The 23,988-nt window shown below is 56.3% G+C and overlaps 2 protein-coding genes across 4 annotated transcripts in view; one reads left to right on the top strand and one right to left on the bottom strand.

Annotated features, from left to right (window-relative positions):
• Tbc1d14 (TBC1 domain family member 14) overlaps positions 1 to 15,179 on the top strand; it is a 78,398-nt gene extending 63,219 nt beyond the window's left edge. For 2 of the 3 annotated variants that reach the window (XM_010641787.3, XM_010641789.3), the window contains 6 exons: positions 1,865 to 1,959; positions 5,148 to 5,219; positions 5,712 to 5,840; positions 7,550 to 7,659; positions 12,465 to 12,723; positions 15,022 to 15,179. In XM_010641787.3, coding sequence (XP_010640089.1) covers positions 1,865 to 1,959; positions 5,148 to 5,219; positions 5,712 to 5,840; positions 7,550 to 7,659; positions 12,465 to 12,723; positions 15,022 to 15,087 — 731 coding nt within the window. In that variant the 3' untranslated portion in view covers positions 15,088 to 15,179. The remainder of the gene's footprint in view (positions 1 to 1,864; positions 1,960 to 5,147; positions 5,220 to 5,711; positions 5,841 to 7,549; positions 7,660 to 12,464; positions 12,724 to 15,021) is intronic. The other variant, XM_033758916.1, reaches the window with a different exon arrangement.
• A 6,654-nt stretch (positions 15,180 to 21,833) lies between these two features.
• Ccdc96 (coiled-coil domain containing 96) lies at positions 21,834 to 23,886 on the bottom strand. Its single transcript, XM_010641786.3, has one exon. The coding sequence runs from the start codon at positions 23,727 to 23,729 to the stop codon at positions 22,071 to 22,073; it is 1,659 nt and encodes a 552-aa protein (XP_010640088.1). The 5' UTR covers positions 23,730 to 23,886; the 3' UTR covers positions 21,834 to 22,070.
• Positions 23,887 to 23,988: the final 102 nt, after the last annotated feature.

The following is a 23,988-nucleotide window of genomic DNA, read 5'->3' as shown; positions in this document are numbered from 1 at the left end:
GTTCCCGGAGTACAGCCCGGCCTCAGCAGCCCCCACCGTCGCCCAGCATCTGCTGCCCTGCCCGCCTCTGCTTCGCGGTCGGCTCACGCCTGCCCAGCCCTCGGTGTGCCCCTCCCAAGGCCTCGGTCATCCGCACTGAATTCCCTGGGATGTGGAATCATGCCACGCAGCACTTAGGGTGTCATGGAGCATTGGGGAGTCAAACATTTGAGCTCTTCCTAGACTGGGGGGCGGGAAGGAAAGCCACTTCCCTGGTAGATGTCCTTGAAATACTCATTATTTTGTTTTGGTGGCTGTTTAGAGTTTTGCAAGGCAAAAAGGAGAGTTTATATTTACTTTTTAGCATTATGCACTTACTTGTTGTGTCATAAACTCATTGAAGAGGTTACGTATACCAGGCATCGCCGAGGAGGAAAGACTGGAGGGTGAGGGAATGGGCGGCGTGTGCCTGTGGCAGAAGGCACAGGAAGCCAGCGTGTCCCGGCACAGAGCTCAGGGCCGGCTCTTCGTGGAGCGCCTGGAGAAGCAGGTGCCGGCGCGAGGATTTCCACCTCCTGGGTCCCGGCTGGGAGGGCCCGTGTGCAGCTCCGGTCAGTCACTGACATCCTCTGTCTCCAGGCAGAGCTCTAAGAGCACTTATGTACCTCCATGCGGCAGTGTTTTTAAACCAGAATTAGGGGAAAATAGCATTTGTAAGCCACAGGCCCCAGGAGTCCCTGCGAGTGGCCACCATTGTTCCCTGGAAGCTGGTGCAGGAGGGTGAGTCAGGGTGTGGCAAGGAGCAAGGACACAGGAGCACACCGTCGGTCCCCTCCACACACTCACGGGGCTGCCGCTCTCGTCGAGTACATTTTAGATGGTCTTAAAATACTGTGTGCTGCTGAAGTTCAAACAAATGCAAAACAAGTTCTTCGTGAATATCTGCTTGAATTATTACATGTCACTCTGCAGTACATTCCACATACAGTCTGTTTTCATTTTTTTTTACTTTTTTATATTGACAGAAAAATTACGCTTGCCACATGCAACATGGTTTGAAACAGATATTGTACAATGACTGAACACTTCAGCTAATTAACATCAGTGTCGCCTCACATAGTTAAAATCTTTATAGTAAGAACATTTTACGTCACTGTCTTAGCGTTTGTCTTAGCATTTTCAAGAATACGACACAAATACCTGTGGTCACCGAGTTGCTCAGTGCCTTCCTCCCACCGGACAGAAATTTGGTATCTTTGACCAGTATCTCCTTGGCTCCCCTCTCACGCCCGACAGCCACTGCGTTACTGTACTTCTGTGAGCTTGACGTTTTTAGGTTCCACTAGAAGTGAGACCACGTGGTACTTGTCTTACTGCGCCTGGCTTGTTTCAGTCGGCATCCTGTCCCCCAGGCTCACCCATGGTATCAGAAACCACAGGTGTTCCTTTTTGTGACTGCATAGTATTCCACCGAGTGTCTTTGCCACCATCTCTTCACCCGTGCCTCTGTCAGTGGTGCTCATGAGGAGCACTGCAGCAGGAAGTGCACAGGTCTCTCAGCCTGGTCTCATTTCCTTTGGGTCTGCACCGGGAGCAGGATTTCTGGATCCTGTGCAGTTCTGTTTTTGTTTGAGCCCGCATGTGATGTTTAGGATGTTTGGTTCGGGTTGGGACTTTCTGAGTTCACTTGTACATGCTCCCCTGCTTGTCCTTATCCCTAGTGTTGTTGTTTGGTTTAGGGTCTAGCTTTGGCTGGTGCTGAGGTTTTTTACTCCTGTGGGGAGGCTCCCCGGGGTGCCCCTCACCCCCAGGCAGCTCTGAGGCAGTCGCCTTGCTGAGACTCAGAGCCTGTAACCACCCACACATGCTCTGGATCTTTTGACAGATGCTGGGTTTTCAGCAGCAGACAGAGAGGCCAGTCTGGAGCTCATTAAACTGGACATTTCCAGAACATTCCCTAACCTCTGCATTTTCCAGCAAGTAAGTGCTCATTTCTTTCTAGTGTGTTTTACTCACAGTAGTGCCCAGCTCCCTGTAGTATAACCAGGATCGAGCGGTGGAGTGGGCAGGCATAGGCTGGGTGTCACGCATGTAAAATCAGTGTGATGGACCCTTTCCAACAGGCACCACTGCTGGTGCTTTCACAGTGGCCTTGTCTTGCTCGTGGGCTCCTGTGTCAGAGCCTCTGCCGCTGGTGCGGCTGGACTCTTCTGTTCTCTGCCTGCCCTTGAGGTGGGATGTCAGGGCGCCCGTGCTGCGAGGCCCGGGGAGAGGATGCAGGCAGCACCACACATTCGTGTGGGAGGTGGGTGGAGAGCCGTGCTGTGTGTGGACGGCGGTCAGAGCAGGTGGAACCACCCCCATGGGTCATGGCGCTCAGGTGAGGGCTGTCGGCCAGGCGTGGGAGCCTCCGAGCGGGGCTGGGGAAGCCCTTCTGTTCTGAGCTTGCTCCTTCCCGTGCAGGCCGGTGGAGCTGCCGGGCCTCCTTCTGCAGTCGTCTTCACCTGGCCTGCCCTTACTGCTGCATGCGTACCCTTGTCCTTCGGGTGCCTGCACCAGCCTCCCTTCCCCTCTCCTATCCCTTTGCAGTCTCGGACCCTCCAGTCCAGTCCAGTCATCGTGCCGGGTTTCTAGCACTGAGCAAACAGTTTACAGTAAAGAATGGAGGAGTGGTTGGGGGCACAGACCGGCTGGAGGACAGTGTAGATGAGAAGAGGGGTGCGGGGGGAGCAGGACTCTGCCAGCACGTGGGTGGTGGCGGCACAGAGGAGCAGAGCTGTGACTCAGTGGGGCTGAGTGGGAGTCGGCTGTAGCGGGCAGGGGGGACCAGAGTAGGATTGCTCCACATGGGGGCTGGGCATCAGCAAGCCAGCTCGAGGGCAGTGCCAGCCCACACGGCAGGGGCCCCTGGATCCAAGGGCAGAGCTGCTGCCCGCCAGAGCGATCCTGAGTCACGCGTCCTACTTGAGGGCGCTGTGTCCTGCAGCTGGCCTGGTGTCCCAGTGCCCCACTTCCGGCCTTGTTCCTTGCTGCTGCAGCTGGCCCTCTGCCTGCTGGCCGGACCTGTGGCTGTGCCACCGTGCCCAGGTCTGGCCCAGGGCAGGCAAGGACCTCAGTGTCACCTGGTGGCGCTGTCACTCCCTCGTCTCCATTCCCCAGTCCAGCCAGACACTTTCCCATCTGGTCTTCAGGAACCTTTGCAAGAGGGGAGCTCCGCAGGGGCTGGGTGTTGGGCCTGGAGCCTGGGCCTGCCCGGTGCCGCTATGCCGCTATGGCCAGTGTGGGCGGGACGAGGGGGCCAGGCTGCAGACCCCGCCTCCCACAGACAGACAGACTTCAGCTCCTCTGTCCTCCCAGCCCAGGCTGCTTCCTGGCTTTCACCCCAAGAGGGCTTTCTCTGCCCCAGCCCCAAGCCTCCCACACCCAGCCAGGTGCAGCTCTCGTTGGCTCTGGACGCCTGGGAAGCTGCTGCCTAGAAAAGCTTTTACCTTTGACCTGAAGCAGGTGGGGTTTGAATCTAGGCTGCCCTCCTTCCTGCTGGCTTCATGGCCTCCAGCAGGCCACTGGAGGACCTTGCTCCTTATTTGCAGCTGCCTGCCATGCTACTTAATTTTTTAAAATGCTTTTGTGTCTAATTGAAATTAAAAGTCAGCTAATTCTGAGCAGAGGTTGAGGAGCCCTTTCATGTCAGACAGCCACGGAAGTTGGGGTGTGGTAGACCGAGGCTGCATGGCTTCAGGGAGTTAGGGTTCCTGATCTGCTGCACATTGTGGGATCTCAGCCCTGGCAGAAAGCAGTGTGGCAGCCTTCCTGATTAGCAGAGCTAAGAGCGAGGGAGGAATTTGGAAGAAGTGGCTTAAGGACAGGGGAGCAGGTAGGACTTTGCAGGCAGGTGCTCAGTGTGTGATGGCAGGGTTTTCTGTGTGGCCTGAGGTTCTGGACCCATGTGGCCTGGCCTCACCCTCACAGGGCCCTCAGGCTATGAAGTTCCAGCCGCACTGGAGGCCCAGTCTTTGCCCTCTGTGGCTCCTGTGTCCCCTGGAGCTGGAGGCTCTTCGGGTGCCTCGGGGGAGGGTGGCGGGAGCTCTGGGTTCTCTGTCGCAGGACCGGGGCAGGTGGCAGAGTTCCCCATAGTCTGTGGCGCTCACGAGTGGGTAGTAGTAGGCACAGTGGGCTGGGAAGGGAACTGAGATGCCCAAAGCAAGCTATGGGCTATGGAACAAGGCGCTGCCACTTGTGGGGCCAAAGTAAGGGTGATGGAATTAGAACCAGAAGCCTTCCTGGTTAACAGCAGGTGTCTGTAAGCAGAGCTCTGTGGTTTCCCATTCAGCCCCTCTAATGCTTAGCTTGGCACCTGGTTCTGTTCCTTCCCCGTGTGTTGCATTTTTTTCTTATCCTTCTATGATTTACAGGTGTTGTCTCTTTTAGTTGCTTTTTATTGTCTTTTTCTCTGTTTCTACTTAGACTTTCTATAGGTCAGAATGTGAAGGGCTGGCTCCTGGGCGTCCTCTGTAAACTGCCCGAGCTCCCTGTGGCGTGGCCTCCCGGTCACCCGCCAGGAATGCTCTTTATTCCTGTAATAACGCTGGGCACCCACGCAGGGCCGGTGGGTGTTTGACGAGCTCAGTGGGCACTCAGACTGGAATGTCTTCCAGCGTTCCCGCGGTGCTGCAAGTCGGCTCCAGCCTGTCCTCTCGTGCGGTTAATATTCTGGAAGCCCTTAAAGGGGCAAGTGGAAATCTTGGAGGATGGGAGTGCCAGGAGAGGGTCTGAAATAAAGCAGAGCTATTGGGACCTGAGGCGGAGAGGCTGTGTCCCAAACCGGATACAGAAAGGGAATGCGGGTCAGGAAGCAGGAGGGAAAGCAGGATGGGTGGCGGGGCCACAGGCAGCTCCGCAGACAGGAGCAGTCGCTCACCCGAGGTGCCCTGGCTCACCCGTTGGGTCACAGCAGGAGCCAGGTCAGGGATACTTGACGTGGGGCTCACCCCTGAGCCTGGAGCGTTTCCAGCGCAGCCTCGCAGGTTGGATCGCAGGCTTGCTTGCTAGCTTGGGCTGGGTGTTTCTTTATGAAATTGCATAATTAAATGCCGTGGCTGTGCAGTAGCAGTAGCATGAGACGCTGCCCTGTGCACTAACAGTACTCACGCGTGTGTCCATCCTTCCAGGGCGGCCCGTACCATGACATGTTGCACAGTATTTTGGGCGCTTATACTTGTTACCGGCCAGATGTGGGTTACGTAAGTGAAGTCTTTCAGTGTTTTCCAGCGTTGTCTGTGCAGAGTCCAGGACATCTTGGAGTCCAGTTGAATGCTTCCATCTTTCTCTTGAGGAGCTGAAGTCTCGCAGTAACTGGATTGACTCAGTTTCCTCCTGAAGAGATTGAGCTGCTCTGTGGCATTAATCACATCTTAGCTGGATGTGGTTTTTGTTTTTTTTCCGTGTGACTTCCCCGACATTAAATTTAAAAAGCCTTCAGCAGTAAACATTTAAAAAAGTGTGCTGCTGTTTTTGCTGCTTGGCAGATGTGTGTACGCGGTCTAACTTTCAGCTGCCAAGTGGGTTACTAAGGGTGGTGTTTTAAATGCAGAATTCCGCTCAGGGTTCCCACTGGGAGGGGCCGGGAGCGGAGGGTGGCGATGGGGCAGAAGGGGGCCCTGCTGGCGTGAGGGTGACAGCTGCTCTGACGCCTGTGGTGCAGTCAGTCAATGCCTCTCTCTCTCCCTCCGCAGGTACAGGGCATGTCCTTTATAGCCGCAGTGTTGATCTTGAACCTAGATACTGCAGATGCCTTTATCGCTTTTTCTAATCTCTTGAATAAACCCTGTCAAATGGCGTTCTTCCGAGTGGACCATGGCCTTGTGAGTATGCTCTGCGCATCTGCCCTGCCTAACGGTTGTCTTTGCAGGGAGTAAGGATGTTTCCGTTTGGGCACTGTACTCACCTTGAGTGTGGACAGGGGTGTGAGCACAGCGATGCGTTCCCTAGGGGCGCAGTCAGTGAGGGAGAATGGCGGCTTCGGCAGCTGTGTGCACTTCCTGTCACATGCACCACATGGCTTCCGGGAGGGCATCACGCAGCTGACCCCTGAGGCTGTGTGTGGGAGGAAGGAGGCCCTTGTGAGACTGAGCTCCATTGTTTACAAGAGGGCAGCGGCTGATTCAGTGCGCTGCTGTCCACGGTCTCGACCACACTGAAGGTTTGGAGGAGCTGGCGGTGCAGCCATGTGAAGAGCGGCACGCTCTGCATCGAGTCTTCTGCGTGGAATAGGTGGGGAAAGAGGCTCAGGAGGGAAGCGACTTGTCCAGGAGCATGTGCTGTGTGGGAGGGCTGAGATCACAGTGTGGAAGCTGGGGCTGACTTTTTCCAAGGGTCGGTAAAATAGACAGATACTCGTCACTGCGTCACGGCGTGGGTGTGTTTCGGTGGACAGCGTGGGGAGCTCTGTCCTCGGTCCCTGGGTGAGCACTTGCACACACGTTGCTTTGGTTATCAGGCAAGAGCTTACCTCCCTAAGAAAGACAACGGTCAGAATTTGAAAAGGGCTTCAGGTAAGACTCTTGCCCTTAGCGTAGCCTGTTGATACTCACTTTCCTTAGAGTATTCATTTCTGGTTGTAAATTTAGTCGTATTTTATTGTATGTAATAATATGACTTCCACCCAAATTCCTGCTAATATTGAAGATCCTGGTTTCTCTTTGGAAACTGTACTTAGTGGTCTTGGCTTACGGCTTTAAGGAAAAGTCCTAAAGGCACAACTCTGAATGGAACCTGGGCTTAGGCAAGCTCTCCCTGCAGCACCCCTGATCCAGGCCAGAGCACCCCGGTGTGGGCTGCCCTGCACGTCAAGCCAGTGTCCGCTGCAGGCCTGGCCCCTCTGTGACAGTCAGAAGTGTCCCCAGATAGTGCCGCATGTCCCCAGGGATGCAGGACACCCTCTGTGGGAACACTTGCTGCATGGCACAGCCCCTCCTGGGGAACAGTTTCTGTGCTCTGCTGCGGACTGCAGCGTGCAGATCCGGCCACCTCACAGTGTCACACCACTCCCTGCCTGGGTGTTTTGTTTCCTTTAAACACTTGCAGGATCCAGGAGGGTGCAGCAGGGCCTCTTCCTCCCCTCTCACTGTGCGCACTCACAGGTGTGCAGGTTTAAGCCTGGGCCCTGCCTCCAGGGTCAGAGCCATCACCCTCCAGGCAGGGCCAGGCCAGGGAAGAGCTGCTTGCTTTTTCATAACCATAGGCTCAGCCACTGCGGTGGGACAGGCGTGAAGTCAAGTCCCAGTGTGCCTGCTGGTGCTCTGTTCCTCATGGATGAGCCACTCACCGCCCTTTCTTTGCTGTAAAGTGAAGCAACGAGACAAGGCTGGCGATGCTACTGTGAGGACTAGAGGTGGTGTTCACTTAGGCCTTGTCGGGTGGAAACCATGAGCTGCCATTCAAAGGGAATGCTGTTAGTAAGAGGATAATTGTGTGAGATTCTCAGAATCTAAGCGCATCAGCTCTCATCAACACTCTGGAAAAACTTGTGCTGATAAATGGTTTATTTGTATATCTTATATTCTCTCCCTAGATGTTGACTTATTTTGCTGCATTTGAGGTATTCTTTGAAGAGAATTTGCCGAAATTATTTGCTCATTTCAAGAAAAACAACTTAACTCCAGACATCTACCTAATTGATTGGTAAGGCCGAGTTTTCTGAGCATTTTCTTGTCCCCTCCCGAGTCTCACATTGTCCTCGCTGCAGCTGCTTTCGGGGTTCATCTAAAGCCCTGTGTTCTGCTTTCTGGCTGCTCAGTGCCCTCATCCTCCAGGCTCCTGAGTGCTAACCTGTTCCTTTGCACCGTGGCTCCTTTCCAACTCCACCTGGGCCTCAGGCTCCCCCCAAGGGGGAGATGCTGCCCTGGATCCTTGTTTTCAGAGTGCTGTTTGTCCACCAGTAGTTGGGTTGCATGGCTGTTGGTATGTGCCCTGCCCTCTGCCAAGTGCTCGGATGGGTGGTGAGCAGGATGCCACACCTGCTTGTTGGGAACTTCTGTTTTGGTGCTCCTGCCCTGAAGTGTTACTGGGAACCTCTGCAGTAGGCTCCAGTCTCCTGCCCAGTGTGCAACACAGGCCTGAGGCAGAATTGAGAGAGACGGAACTAAGAGGCAGAAAGTGGGGCCCAGGACGACCAGTGCTGGTACGACTGACAAAGGTGCTGGCCAGTCCAAGCCATTCATTTTTATCGGTAATCTGTTGGGGTAAAGAGGAGCTGTGTACAAGGGTGGGGCTATGTGGGAGGATATGCAGTAGTGTGGTTTCCATGAAAATTAATGTAAACAGGGCTCATAAAAGACAAGAAAAAGCATTCTTGAATTAGGAACAGAATAGAGAAAAAAGACGGTCGTAATTAGAACATCATCCTTTAATCAAGTTTTATTTGTGAGAATGGGAATCTGGGTGTGAGTCACTCTGACTTCAGCATGTAGGCTTCAGCCAGACTCACTTCTCAAAACAAGCCAATTGTGGGGTTGACTTCACAGCCTGCTTTGGGCGCAATTAATATTGTGTTCTCCCGCACTTCTGCCTGGTGGGGAGGCCTTTGTCAGGAGAAGAGAGGGAAGGAGAGGCATGGACCAGTCCGAGGGTCAAAGTCCACAGAGAGAAGGTGGAAGCTTGAGCAGGCATGGCAGGGAGGAGCAGCCTGTGGGGCTCAAGGTTGCCCGGAGTAGAGAAGAGCTCTGCAGAGGTGTAGACAGAGCCCTCCCTGGGCTTTGACACCCACTCCCAGGGTGAACGTAGAGCCACTGTGTGCAGAGACCGTGGCTTGGGTTTTCCCCTCACCCTCTGCAGAGGCAGGAGCCTTCCAGAAGGTGGAGTCTTCATTATAGCTCCAAAGGGGTCCAGTCCCCAAGGAAGAGAGCATCCTTGTGTGGAACCTGGGGTTGTTGGCGCTCCTGGCTTCTGTCCTTTGCAGGGACATGGGTGTGGAGCTTGGAACTGTGGCTGAAGTTGTGGGCCATGGTCACTGTCGGATGGCAGGCTGTGGCCATGGGTGGCACATGGCTGGCCTGTCAGGCTGTCCTCAACCAATGATGCTTTTTCCACCCTGTTGGTTGTTTTCTAGTCCGGCCTCTTGCCAACCCCACTTTCGCACCTATTCTGTCCATTTGACCCTGTGGGTCCCAGGCTGGCAGCTGGGTCGTGTGGAGGGTGTTTGGGAGGGAGGGATCCAGACAGCCCTCCGCACCTGCCTGAGCACTTTGGGTGCTTCCAGGTTCTAGGAGGAAGTGAGTGGTGCTGTGAAAACCCTCCTCCCTGTGACCTGCAAAGGGCAGTCACGTGTGCACAGACTTAACACACATGTGCCAGGGACAGGAGTTCTGAAGCCGCTCTTACCCTACCCGGCATGATGGAGCATTCTGTGGTGTTCTCTCGGGGACCGCACTTGGCTCATACCTGACGCTGGGACGGGCACGGCCCAGAGGACAGTTCCTGTCCCCGTCCCAGCCTGCAGGTGGCTGTGAGTCTAGGGTGTCCCTGTGGATAGGAAGGGACTGAGACCTTCATGCTGCAGTGTCACTGGCAAGTCCCTGCCCCTGGACCTGCCTGCTGCAGGCCTGCCTTGTGCCTGATGAGCACAGGCCGCTGTGTGTGCAGGTCCAGTGCAGGGCGCAGGACTGGGCAAGCAGCAGGCTGTGGTGAGTGCTATGTAAGCTGCACTAAGCCCAGGAAACAAGCGCCCATGAGTTGGACTTTATTCGTCATTTATAGATGGCCGGGGGCTGCCAGTGAGGTACAGGCTCCAGCCAGAAGTAGGACCTGGGTGGAAGCAGAGACAGGAGCGAGCCTTGCCAGGCCCCACCCGGCAGCTGCCCACCTGGTTCCTGCCCACTTGGTTCCCTCGCAGTGCATGGAGGCTGTGTGCCTGTTTCTTGCACAGTGGAGTCCCTGGGCATGCAGTCAGCTGGTCTGGTTCTTGATCGGGCTTTAAGCTGCCTGAAGCCTCTCCTCACCATGAAGGCTGCGTGCCTGCTCAGTGTCTGCCTTGTGCTCAGAGTGCAGGAGATGTTTAACTGCGAGTCCCAGAGCTCCGGCCCCCTATGCCTGAGGGGACGCTCCTGGTCTCTCCCCAGTGTGGCTGGGGCCTCAGGGCTGGGCCATGAGCGTCCCGCGTGACAGGCACTCAGGTGGGTGGCTGCTGAGAGGATGGGCAGAAGAACCTGCTCGCCAAGCCCGCCATTCCGCCCACTCCAGGGTCACTAGCTTCCTGCTTCTGCAGGGCGAGAGCCCCAGGGGTGATCTGTCTGTGCTGGGCCCAGGTCAGGGTGCACCTCCCCTCAGGGCGAGGCTGCTGCCCAGCAGGACTCCCAGCCTGGAACCGGCCAACTCTGTGGGCCGCCCGCCTGCACAGCTCCTGCTGGTGGTGGCTTCCACTGCCTGGCTCAGCTTGGAGGGGCAGAACAGGGGCCCTGAGCCACCTTCATTCTGCTATGGGGTTTGGATACTTGCGGCTGTCAGGAACCCACATTTTGCCATCTTAACTTCTCAACGTTTTTTCCATGGCTATCCAGTGGCAGGATCATTTGGAGGCATAAGTGGGTTTTATAATAAATACCTGTGAATTAGTTAAAGCATCCAACAGTTCATTCCTTATCAAGATTGATGTGTTTTGAAATGATGTTTACCGATATTTAGAGAGCTGTTATATATGAGTTTCTTCTCAAAGGAGGTTTGGGGAGATGCCCATAGGGGTTTTGGTTTCTGTCCAGCCCACACACGAGTGGCTGGTGGCACTCAGCTTCTGGGAGACAGGTCTGTGCAGGACTCCTGGTTCTCCGGCACCCAGGGTATGAGGGCAGCAAACTGCACACAGTGCGCAGCCTGTTGGGTGCAGGCCAGGTGGGAGTCTGGGCTTGGCTTCTAAATTTGGACCGAGCCTTGGCCTAGGCCTCAGCTTTGTGCGATGCTGGTCTGGTGGGATGTTGGCTGCTGCCGAAGCCTCGGCTGAGCTAACCTGATCTGAGATTTCCCCATCCTTCCCAGCACACCTGCTCCGGCTCGGGAACTAAGGAAGGCCCAGGATGGGAGAGCTCTGGCCGGGAAAGGTGGGCGCGGAGGGGATGTGACGTCGTCTTGGGTAGTGGCTCCTCCCTGGGGAGGCCCCGCGGTGCTTTTGACTCTTTGGCTTTGAACTGAAGTCTGTTTTTCCTTGGCCTCCCTGTACTTGCAGTTCCTGGTCGGCAAGGTGGAGGTGAGATGGTGCCTCCCCTGGGGCTGCAGTGGGGGAATAGTGAGGACCACGAGCCACCGGCTGCAGCTGGGGCCGGGTGCTCTGCTGTGTGCACCCGGGGCTACTTGCTGGGAGACCTGAGAGTGCTCCTGCCTGCTCTTCCCCACAGTGCCCTGCTGCCCTGCTGCCCTGCTGCCGGACCAGGCCCAGGGTGGGCGTGACTAGATCAGTTTCTGGAGGCGGGGAAGGCTCCACAGGAAAACCAGCCCTTCCTCCGCACAGGGGCGCACTGAGCTCACCACCCTTATCTTTGTTAGTACGTCTCCCCTAGTTAATAAACACATTCCCACATACATAGCACACCTGGCTCCTTCCCTTTGAACTTACAAGTGCATTATACACAGTGGCTGGAGGAAGTGCACATTTCTTGGGAGAGGAATGTCCTTCAATTCTTATTGTGCAAGAGCATCGGCGGGGTGGGGAGGCATGTGCAGCCCGTCCCTGCCCCTGCGCACAGGGCTGAGGACGTGTGGGAAGGTGCCCTGTAGACGCAGCCCTCCTGTTCTGTTTGCTCTGCAGGCTCAGGACGGAGCCTGCCGCCCCTCCCAGGCTGTGTATTCCTGAGGTGGTTTCTGTGTCCCACACTTCTGAGTCCAGTTTTCATTTCACACAGCTGAAAGCTTGAAAGCCCTGGGTAATGGACAGTTCTCCTCTGAAGGGAGAGGAGAGGTCCCTGCCAGGGGCAGCCCAGGGTGGGAGCTGCTAGGGACAGAGCTCTGTGCTCCTGAGTTGACTGCAGGCAAGGGTGGAGGTCGGGAGTAGTTTGCCACAGCTCTGGCTCTCAGCAGGGCCTGGGGTTCTTGGGGGACCCTGACCCAAGGCTCGATGGATACAGGAGCAGAGGACTGTTGGGAGGCGAGGTACAGGGGACACTGGGCGGCCACGAGGACACAGGACAGAGCTGCCATCCACAGGCAAGGGGTGAGGCCTTGGGGAAGCCACTGTGCCTGCCTGCGCCTGGGTCGCTTGTGCGTGCTCCTGGAATCACGTTTCTGTGCCTCCTTCTTACTTCACGGAGCCCTGGGGGCAGGCATCCTGGCTTGTTAACCGTGTCACCCAGCTGCAGGGGGTGGATAGATGGCCATGAGCAAGCCGGTAGTGCTCCGGCCCGCCCACTGTTCAGCGTAAACCGTGCGGGCGCCCACTGACTCGGGTGGGGGTTCACAGTGCTTCCTGTGCACCCCCCTCAGTCTGAGCTCTCTGCCCTCCCCAGGATCTTCACCCTGTACAGCAAGTCCCTGCCCCTGGACCTGGCCTGCCGCATCTGGGACGTGTTCTGCCGGGATGGGGAGGAGTTCCTCTTCCGCACGGCCCTGGGTATCCTGAAGCTGTTCGAGGACATCCTGACCAGGATGGACTTCATCCACATCGCCCAGTTCCTGACCCGGCTGCCTGAGGACCTGCCGGCAGATGAGGTGTTCGTGGCCATCGCCACCGTGCAGATGCAGAGTCGGAACAAGAAGTGGGCACAGGTGAGCGGCTCCTGTCCCTCCTTCCTGGAGGATTGAGGGCCACTGAGCAGGGTGGTCCTCCCTCTGCCTCGGCCTGCTCCGAGGGTCTCCGCCAGCCGGAGGTGTGGGTGCGAAGGCAAAGCCCCTTTCTGCAGGGCACTGGCAACTTCTCCTCCCCTTAAAACGATGCCAGGGACTGGCTGAGCCCTGCTTAGGACAGGGCCCTTCGGCAGGAGCTGCTTGGCCCAGCCTATTGCTGATGGAGGGAGGCCAGCCCCTCACAGTCCCTCCCTTTTGTGCTCTGCGGTGGTTCCAGTGGCTGCGTGCATGAGCAGCTCTGGCTTAGGCCTTCCTCTCGAGTCCTCTGATGTCCCTTATAGTCCTGGCCCTGTGGAGTCAGTGGTGCTCTCTGGCTCCAGGCTTTACGTCCTGCAAGGGAAGCCCTGGCCCACCTCAGTCCTGTTCCTGCCTGTGCTTGGCCTCGCTGAGTCCTGGGCCCCAGTGGGCTGATACCTGTGGAGACTTGTGCCTTCGTCACACCAGGCAGTGCTGTCCTGCAGTCAGCGTTTCCGTTTGAGTCAGAGGATGTGTGAACTAGAACAGAACAGAGTAGCGAAGCCCTTCTCGTCCTCCAGCGTGAGGGACTGTGGTGCACAGCCCATTTCCTTTTAGCTGCGTGTGTGTGTGTGCGCACATGTGTGTGCGTGTGCACCTGTGTTCTCACGGGAGCCCAGGACAGTGTGACATCTGTAAATGTCTTTTCCAAACCACACGGGCCCTTTTAACAGAGGTGTATAGTGTTTTCACTCCAGAAGTTACTGTCAAACATCACTGTTCAGTTTGGACGTCAGTGGCTTTCTTTTGTGAGCCAGGATCCCAGGAAGGCCTCGTGATGGGCCAAAGGAAGAGAGAGGATGTGTGCTCCTCCTTTGCCCTTGTGCCCTGCCCACCCATCTGTGGAAGAACACAGGCTCTTTGTCCCGCAGCAGCCCTCTGTCTGGGCCCCCAAGCTCCCATAAACAGACCCCCGGCCTTCAACCCAACCAGGTGCTGGGTTGGTGCAAGATAGCTCCCTGTGCAGCGAGGCCATCTGTCCTGGCTGTTAGCAGACACCATAAGCTCCCCGTTTGGAAGTGCATGGTTCAGTGCCTTTCACCTCGGCCTCTGTCCGGCCACCCAGGCGTGTCCTGCTGCCCCTGTCCTCTTACACAGTGCTTGGTGTGGCTGCTGGGGTGTGGCCTTGGGTGACACCAGAAGTGCTCTGGGCGAGTTGTGAGTTACCTCAGCAGAGCTGTTACGAAGGTGCACACGGTGCAAATGGGAACATGGGCCTCGCTGGAAAATGAAGGTTTTAAGTTGCAGCAGCAGAGCCGGAGCCGAGCAGGGTCCCTCCGGCCCTGGGCCCGCGCGGGCTGTGGCTGTGCTGTGGATCCGGCCTCTCCCACCACCTCCATTCCGCGTGTGCCTACCAGGCCCAGGTCCCAGAGGGAGCTATCAGACCCCGGGCTGCTCTTTGCTTCCTTCATTTGAGGGGATGCGAAGTGGTGAGAGTGGACGAGGTTTACCCGAACAGTGGGGCTCTTTCTGAGAAGGGGCGAGGGGTGGAGGGGCAGAAGTCAGCCTGGCAGGGCGCGGGCAGTGGGGGTTTTGTGCAGTTGGATGGATCTCATGGGATTGGGGCCCACTCGGTTCTTAGGTTCTGGGTGGGAGCTTTTTCCAGACATGCAAGTGTTTCTACTTCTTTCGGGCAACGCATTGAAACTTACCAAAAGCGTTTCTGCTTTACTCTTGAGCGTTGGGGCTCGGCGTGGCATGGTGCCACCCAAATGCCTCTGCTTTAAAGCCAGACAGAGTTGAGTTCCCTCCTCGAAGTGGGCACTGCCACCTCAGACAGCTGTGCAGACAGTGCCGGCCCAGCAGCACCCCGAGCGTCTGTGTGGCATGAGCCGGGCTGCCATGCGGGGCCTCTGCTGTTGCCAGATCTGCCAGGCAGTCGCTGCACCGCCGGCCGTGTTAAATAGAGGTTTGAGGCAAGTGCCGTGAGAGCGGAGAAAGGGCGGTGGGAAGGCGCCTGGTGAGCTGACGTCCACCGCCAGGCCCAGGGCAGGGCCAGGAGTGCCCCCGGGCTGCCGGGTGGGGTTCCAGCCGTGGAGGGAGTCACCGAGGAGCGGTGTGGGTGCTGCCCACATCCAGAGATGGGAGAGGGAGATCGCTGTGCAGCTGGGCTGGGCCGGCCGGGGAGGCGGGAAGAGGTGGGGTGCTGGCAGTGCTGCCGTCTGTCCCTCCACCCCAGCTACCCCGGGTCTCCTCTGCTTCCAGGTGCTGGCAGCGCTGCAGAAGGACAGCCGGGAACAGGAGAAGGGCAGCCCGGCGCTCAGGCACTGAAGCTGCAGGCCCTTGCACTGCCCCAAGGCACATCCTGGTGGCGCCACTGTCTGCACCTGGCTGCGGAGCGAACAGGGGCTCTTGGAACCTTTGGTCCTGACCCTGACCCTGGAATTGGCCTTAAACAAACAAAACTAAAGAGCTTCAAAAGAATAAAACCCAGGCTTAGCCTTAAGCAGCTCCGTGGACCAGTGCCCTGGCATCGGCCGTGGCCAGCACTGTGCTTCCCACTTGGCTGAAGATGGGTCAGTGGCCGACCCCTCCCTCTCCTCTATGTCAGCAGAGTTCATTAAATTGTGGCGCTGTGATGCCAACTACTGGAAATATGTCACAATTTTCTTAGCCGGGTGCATGAGCAGTGTCACTTGGGAGGCCTGAGGTGTTGCCGGCCCTCGTTTTAGAAAAGAAAGGAATTGCTGGCTTGCTGGCGTAATTTCTGAGATAATCTCTTCAGAGGTGGAGGTCACGTTGAAAGCCTACGTACCAAAGACATCCTGAACGTGAGCCCACCGGCGCTGGCCTCAGCCTTGGCTGTACTCCTGGACTCAGATGAGCAGCAGACAGGAAGGCTGCCTGTGGCCTCAGTGGGAGGCTGGAGCGGGGGAGCTGCACAGAGAAGGCCACAGAAGAGGGCGGAGAGCCAGTGGCAGCCCCAGAGGAGGGGAGGGCAGAAGAGGATGAAGATTGTTCCCGTGGTGTGGCAGGTGCAGCCCTGGAAACACTGTCAGGCCGAGATCTCGCCCTGCGCCACCAGAAGGTCCCTCTCCGCCCGTCACCTGAGCGGCTGGATCTGTCCTAAGTGCCGTGCTCGAAATGATGCACATCACCAGCTGTGGTCAGGATGGAGGAGCAAGGCACCGCCAAGTGGTCCAGATGGTCTCGGCAAATTCTCCTCTCAGGACCGTCAGCCCTTTCTTGTTCTGAATTCATTGGCAAATGTTTTTGTTCTAGCTCTTCCTTGAGTATTTTGAGAACTTTGTATAAGAAATTTGATTATCCAGATTCACAGAAATGGGGTTTTCCACACACGCATCCAAAGGACAGCCCCATACTGTGGAAGTGGGTTCCCATGTGGTAACCCCGTCCGCTCTCGGGCATGTTGGTCCCTGGGGTGCAGGAGGCCTGGGTCGAGGCCATCATTTGCAAGTGCCTGTGTGGTCTGCACGCCACAGCTCTCCTCAGCCATACTTCCAGCCCCAGGGGAGACCCCTCGTGGTGACGGTGCAGCCTGTGGCTTGGGATGGCTGCAGACTTCACAGGTCTCTGCCTGCTGCCCCTAGTGGGACTCAGGCAGGTGGCCGAGCCATGGGCATCCCCATGCCCCATCCTACCGCACCTATATCCCTGCTCCTGGAATCTCCTCTCCCCAGCATCTCACTTGAGTTTCCCAGGAGGCTGCAGGGCATCACGGTACCACTTCTGCCTCAGCCAACCTGGAGGGGGTGCTGCCCTTAGACCCTGCCATTCCGGACATCAGGCCCGTGGCCTGCGGAGATGGGCTGCCCAGCCCTGCACTAGTCCTTCCTCACTGATGTGCTCGGTAGCATTCCATGTGTGGGCTTCCCGTCCTTCAGAAGGTGTATATATTTTCTTACTGTACATAGAGATGTTCCGCAAGCCCTACGAAGGTGGCGCACCCGGCCTTGGGCAGCCTGTTCCGAATGCCAGTTCCGAGTTCCCAGCCCTTCTCTTAGCGTTTCCTGCCCAGCTCTCTGACACAAAGATGTGGGTGTGCACTGCATTTCAGGCAGGACCCCGTGCCAGTCTGGAGCGCTGACCGCATCTGTAGTCCAGACCAGGCTTGGCGGCCTGTTAGGACTGCAGGAGTCGGGTGTGTCCCTGGACCCTGTGCGCAGAGCTGTGCTGCCCGGCGGTGGCCTGTGGGCTTTGTCCTCACCTTGAACGGATGCAGAGACGCTGCCCAAGGAGCCCGAGTCACTTCCTGCCCCTGCTTGGTGACCCTCGGACTCCAGGTCGGGGCTGCCCCTTTCCCTCCGCGGGTCCCTGAGGCCTTGTTTGGGGACTGTGCACCTCCAGGCTACTTTTGAAGAGTTTGCTAGTAGAAACTCCTGATAGCGCTTCCTACTACCGTGTTTTAATCGCTTGTACAGTGACCTTTAATCTTAGTAAAGTATCAAGGACTTTTTGAATTGTAAATATGTGGTTTTATTAAATAAAAGTCATGTAAATTGCTACATTCATTGTTGTTGGGTTGTAAAGTTGAACTCTCACTTTGAAGCATGGCAGGGATCTGACTGTGGCCCTTGAGCTGCCCGATGCCCTAGCGTCCATCGCTGGGCCTCTGAACAGAGGCAGTGCGGTCGGAGTCCAGAGCCGAGCCCTGCCCTGGGCCTCGAAGGGCTCTGGGCCCTGTCTGCGGCTTCTGCCCGACCGTGTCAACCACCTGGTCCTCGCAGGAATTGGTGCTTACTCCGTGCCCACCATCGGGCTAAGGATGCTTCGCATCCCCTCAGGAACCTCGCCAGAAGCCTGCAAGCAGGCAGCGAGGGTTGGCCCGGCCCGGCCCGGCGCCCTGGGCGTCTCTCGGGTGGTGGTGAGGGCGAGGCCAGGGGTCGTTGAGAGGCAGGCAGGTGAGTGTCGGCCCAAGTGTCTTTTCCTTCCAGGTTGCTCCTCAGGGAGGAGCCCTAAGAGGAGGTGGCTCTGTCACCTACAGGCACTGAGGACCAGGTGGGAGACTTTGCCCCAGTGCCACTCCCTGCAGTCTGGGTCCCAACAGGACCCTCAGCTGCCGGCCTGCCCCTGCCTCAGGCAAATGGCTTCCCTCTGACCAGCACCCTGTGTGGTGAGGTGGCATCTGACACGGTCACATTGCTGAACACTGGCTGCCTGTCCCAACCGTGCTGGACTCTGGGCCAGTGAACGTTTCATCTCCACAGCAGCTCTGTGGAAGACTCCTCATCCCTGCTTCCAAGAGAAGTGGTTTCTTAGGCTCCTATACCCCAAGGTGGCAGAGCTGTGGTCCAGACTCGGGATTGGGACTCCAGGGCACCCCATAACCCTGCCACCTTCCGCTTGCCTGGCCTTTGATTACATGCGCCTTTGGGGATATCATGGTGCCAAGTGTGCCTGGTGTCTCAGATGATACTTAGGCCCTGGCCTGCCTACCCAGGAACTTGGCCACACCGTAAAGTGCCCATGGACCTCAGAGGCCTGGAGCACAGCGTGCCGCCCTGCTGGGCCAGGACCCTGCAGGTGCTGAGCCTGTGGCGGGGGCTCTGGAGCAAGGCAGCGTCCTCCCTGAACATTACAACAAAACCAGTCATCCATGGCCGCGGGAGCCTCACGGTTTGTCTTGGTGGTGTTCCTCAGTTTCTCGCCCTGACCTGGAGGTGAGAACTGCGCCAACCAGAAGCAAACCCAAGCTGAGGGTGCAGCTTGGCTGGAGGCTGAGCACAAGGTGCAGCTCTGCCACCCTGGAGACTTTTCTGAGTCTCTAAGCCTCAGTTTCCTTTTCTTTAACCAAAGGTTCCAAGGGGACCCCAGTGGCTATGCACTAGTTTGTGAAGACTAAACAGAGATGAGGGCTTCTTGAACTGAACCACAAGAACCCAGAAACAAAAAGCCGGGCATGGTGACTATATCTCAGCACCCAAGAGGCAGAGGCAGGAGGATCACCAGGAGTTTGAGGCCAGCCCGGACTACATAGTGAGTTCAAGAGCAGTCTGAACTACACAGTGAGACCCTGTCAAAAAATATGCCCCTAAATCCCCTCAAAACAACCCAGAGCTATTGCCTTTGCCATGTAAACTTTGAGTGTCTTATTTAACTCTTGAATTTATTTATTTATTTTTTTCGGTATTAGGGATCAAACTTAGGGCCCTAGTGCTTGCCAGGCAGACCCAGCACCACTGAGCTAAATCCCTGGCCCCACTGAACTTATATTTTAAAAAATAAAAAGATTTCTCCTTAATTAAATACATGTCATTATATAAAATTTGGCAGAAGCACAAAAGCACAAAGAAATGAGTATGTTGACCCTTAGGCAAAGTGTTTTGTCTGAGGTCATCCTGGTTCCAACATCTCCGTACCATGACTTGTCTTCTAGATCCCTCCTGTACTGGTCACTGGCAGCCTTTGGGTGAGATGTTAGAAGGCTGGTCAGTTGAAAAAATTAAAAGCATTTCATGCTTGGCAGGGCACACTTGTGACCCCAGCACTGTGGGAGGTTGAAGCAGGAGAATCACAAATTCAAGCCCAACCCAGGCAATTCAACTTGGTGAGACCTTGTCTCGAAATAAAGGGGGGTGGGGCTTGTGCTTCTGGATTCGATTCCTATTACATTCATTCAATCTACAGGGGAACATAGCGTTGTTAAAATATGTGCATATTAGTCACTAGCTATTCAGAACTAGAGGATCTTTCCATTCCCAGTGTCTGGGGACTTCTCACTGCTGCTGTCACGGTGCCCTGATGTTATTTTATGGACGGGCACCCCATCTCAATGCCAAAACCCTAAATCATGGCTGCAGGGGAGTCATCCAGAGAGAAAGTGTGTTTTTCAAATGCAGAGGTAAGTCACCAAAACTAATTTCCGCTCACAAAGGAAGTGTTTCCCTGTCAGACCCCATACTCTTGGGCGAGGACAGCAGACAAGTCTCACTTTGCCCGAGGCCCTGCAGGAGCAGTGGCCCTCGTTGGGCTGTGCAGTTCCTGCTGGGCCCGACGTCCCCTTCCCCAGCAGCACCCCTGGGACTGCGAGTCTCGGCCGGCCGCTCCACTTCCCTTCCTTGGTGCCATCCTCTTTCTGCCTGTCACTATTTTCCAGTCCAGTGTAGGTCTTAGCAATGCCTGAAGGAGAAATGATGCTGGTGTCTGCTGTGTGGAGATTGCATAGAAAAGCGCAGGATGGACACACGGGGGCGGGCACAGGAAACTGGTGGCTGCTCCAGGACTTGTGGGTGGGGAGCAGGATCCCTCCAGCCCGCTCTCCATAGCCTCTGCTTCGAAGAACACTTTTTATCGTCCCTGGTGGTCTAGTGGTTAGGATTCAGCGCTCTCAAAGAACACTTTTTTTTTATACTGGGGAATCGAACTCAGGACTTTGCGATTGCAAGGCAGGCAGTGGCACCACGGAGCTACATCCCCAGCCCTCAAAGAGCACTTCTGTGCAGAAAACAGAAGAGATTGGCAGTGTACCAATGTATGAACTCAGCAACTTTAATTAATGCTTTCTGTGCTGGCTGCTGGCCAGGGTGAGGGACAAGCCTTTGGTTTTCGGGGACCTGGTCTTAGCTGGGCAAGACAGCCTGGGAGATGGTCGCTGTGGCTGATGGCCTCTGTGGGCTGTGGACAGCGGTGCAGTGGGACCTCAGGGATAAAGAGTGTTTGGGTCTGCGGATTCTTCCTCCAAGGTTATCTATCTCAAACAGTTTGTAAATGTGTCTCTCATGATTAAGTGCTCTCCCGTAATCTAATTAGAAAACCACATTAGGAGGTAATCAGCCCGAGTGTCTTCTAATTTTTTTTTCATGTCTTCTAATTAATTGCACCATCTCCAGCACGAGGTACTGTAATGAGGAAACAGTGACTGGCTGTGTAGTCCTTGCTGTAGGGCTCATTTGCTTTGCAGCCAAAAGCAACACCCATATCAGCAAACTTCTCTCACGTCTGCAATCGAAGGGGTCGCCTGTGCCTGGTTTTCAGGCTGGCCAGGGGAGTGTCCAGGGGGCCAACCACTGCCAGGTTGAAGTTGGCTGGAAACACACGTTTCCGCCAGTGGGCCCGAGAGCTAAAGGATGGCATTCCAGAGAAAGCCACTTGCGTGGTCCAGACCTGAGCACCGTGGCCAGTCTCACTGGGAAGCGTCCCAGGCAGCAGAATCGAGCTGCTTTTAGCCAGAGCCACAGGGAAAGCATTCTGTTTGCAGCGGTTTGGCATTTCACCTAGGCCTCGATGGCAGGGTAGAAGGCCAGTTCTAGTGAGAAAGGGAGAGTAGAAGCCAAGTCAGAGTTTTTCTTTCCCCTCATTGTGTGGTATCACAAAAAGTGTATTCAAACCATGGCATTAGAAAAGAACTGCACTTTCATTGACTTCAGAGAGAATACACTAGAAAATAAAATCATGTCAGCAAAAGACACAGTGCCAGTAACCTCACAGCTGGCCAAGCCACCTGCAGAGTGGGTTTCTGCCATTCTTTAAGTGTTCAGCACCAAAAGCAGGTCCTCTTTCTCATGACCCACTTCAGTGTGGGAACAGGAGGTGCTCTGTCCTGACCCCACACCCAGCTGAATTCAGGCTATCGTCTATGTTGGCAGCAGCCACTGCTCCGTGTTCTTTGCACCTGGTGGAACAATACAGTCACCATTTTGTTTTAAAAAATGACTGGAAAACAAAATGCCTTTGTGTGTGTGTGTGTGTGTGTGATCAGTGCATTTCCTCAGAGGATCCAGGAAAATGTGGACTTCCTACTGAAGACTGTTACTGAGGCAGAAACAGACATTACTGATTACTAAACTGAGCTTCCTCCAGTGAAAAGGAAGATGATAGAACACCAGCTCCTTTTCCTGTTGATCATCTCTTCTGTTTCTGCATTTTATTTAACAAACTTTTTTGTTTGTTTTGAGACAAGGTCTTGCTATGTAATTCAGGCTGGCCTCAAACTCACTGCAATCCTCCTGCCTCAGCCTCTTGAGGGCTGTGATCACCACCCCAGCTGTATCACCACTACCCGCTTCTGGATTTTTAAAAATCCATCCCAGTTCCGGTTACACACAAAGTAAGTGAGCTTCTAGTTGAGAGAGGGATTTAGGACTACGCAATTTAATAAGTACAAAGAGAATTTAATACACAGGAATTTTTCCGTACTCTGCCCACTGGTTCAGCTTTTAAAACCTCCTTACATGAAAAGTGAAGAAACAAAAATATCATCGCATCCCAATTTTAACCGGTCTCAAGGAATGGCAGCCACGGAGGGTAAAAGCGAATGAAGTTAAAGTTTACCCAGCCTGCACTGGCCGGTGTGGTCAGGAGGGGAGGAAGGCTCTGGCTTCTCTCATCTTCTGCTTCACACCTTTGCAGGACAGGGCGAGCCCAGCGTGGTGGCGCTTCAGGGACTCCAGGCGCTGAGTGAGCAGCTGGGTCTTGTCTGCCTTTTCCTCCAAGTCCCTGAGGAGCGACTCCTTGCCCAGCAGCCCGCACTTCTGATTCAGCTTGTGGTTGTCCACCCGCAGGCTGTCGCGGGCTTGCTTAGTCTTGGTCAAGATGTCCCTTCTCAAGGCCACCTGAGCCTCGATCCCCAAAAGCGCCATCTTTTTGCACGTGTTCTTCAGGTCCATGAAGTGCAGCTTTTCCTTCACGTGGGATATGATCTGCACGTTGTTGGTCACCTTGCCGCGCAGTTTCAGAACCTCCTCGTTCCGCTCCTCCGCCTTCTCATTGAAGGTTTGGTTCTCTATCTTCAGCTGCTCAAAATCAATGAGCAGTGGCCCTTCGGCCAAGTCCTCCTGGGCCCTCATCCTGGTTTCGAAATGCGCCAGGCTCTGCTTCAGCTGCACGTTCTCCAGCCGCACAGCGCTCATCTCCTTCTCCTTTTTGTCCTCCAGGGCCTGGATCTGCTCCACCTCTCGCAGAGCAGCCTGGCGCTCGCCCTGTGTGCGGCAGCTGCCCATGGCCTGCATCACCACCTGCTTCTTGAGAGCCTGGAAGCGGCGCCATTCCTCGTCCACCCTGGCCAGCTTCTCCTGGCACTGCTGCTCCAGCCGGCCCACCTCCTTCCGGTACCACTCCAGGTCGTCCAACTCCTGCTTTCTCAGCTCCTCCAGCGTGGCCAGGCAGTGCAAGTACGCCTGCTCTTTCTCGGGGGCCTCGGGCTCCGGGCCCTTGTCCGGCTGCTCCGCGGCAGAGTCCAGGCCCTTCTTCCTGCGCAGCGCCTCGCGGATCTTCTGCTGCAGGTACGTGTTGTAGCGCTGGTAGCGGGAGCGCTCCACCACCAGGGCGTGGTACTGCTCCAGGAGCTCGCTGCGCAGCTGTTGCTCCTGCAGCTTCCGCACCTCGTCCGACCACTCCTCGTCCGACCACTCCTCGTCCGACCACTCCTCGTCCTCCCCTCCGCCCAGGCTCCCGTGTATCCGCTCTTTCTCACCCTTCCGCCGGCGCCCTTCCCCACCCTGCCCCTCGTCCTCCTCGTCCTCCCCCTTCTCCTCCTCCTCACGTCTCGCTCTCTCTGTGGCAACCCGCCAGGCCGCTGCACTGTCCTCGCGGATCGTGGGCAGCTGCAGCGACGCTCGGAACGAGGCTTTCTTCTTCGCGGGCTCCTCCGCCTCGCCCTTCTCTCGGTCCACCGCCTCTTCTGAGCTGCCTTCAGAACGCGGCTTGGCCTCCTCGGGCTCGGATTCCAGCTCAGCCGGCCTCTCCGGCTCTCTGGGCTCGTCCTCGCCCGCAGTTTCGATGGCCGCCAGCTCTTCCGGGGCCGCGGGCTGTTCGTCTGCGGCGGCGCCTCGCTCGGAAGCCTCCACCTCCGCCTCCTCCGCCGCCGCAGCCTCCAGCTCCAGCTGTGGCTCCTCGGATTCGGTGGGGGTTTGGGGGCCGGGGCTGTCTTTGATCTCCGTTGGCCGCAAGGTCAGGCTGTCCTCATCTTCGCCTTCGCTCGCAGTGTCTCCAGCCTGCTCGGACGGGCTGTCCATCTTCGCCTTGTGGGCCCGGGCGGTGGACACCGGCTGCAAGCTGTTAGGTTTCCCGGGCAACCAGGGGCGCGCGCGGTGGAGCCTACGATTGGCCAGGCGCTAGCCCGACGCCCCGCCCTCTAGCCCCGCCTCCAGGCAGGAGCAGACCAATAGGAGGCCGCTATCGTGGGTGGGCGCGGTTGATTGGACACAGGTGCGAGCTCGCGCCTTGAGGGGCGTAGCACGCTCGTCTAACTTCCGCTCGGCGCTTCGGCCTCGC

Source organism: Fukomys damarensis, unplaced genomic scaffold (assembly GCF_012274545.1).
Source record: "Fukomys damarensis isolate Sample0158 unplaced genomic scaffold, DMR_v1.0_HiC HiC_scaffold_35, whole genome shotgun sequence".
Taxonomy (NCBI): domain Eukaryota; kingdom Metazoa; phylum Chordata; class Mammalia; order Rodentia; family Bathyergidae; genus Fukomys; species Fukomys damarensis.
This window is presented reverse-complemented; position numbering and strand designations above follow the sequence as displayed.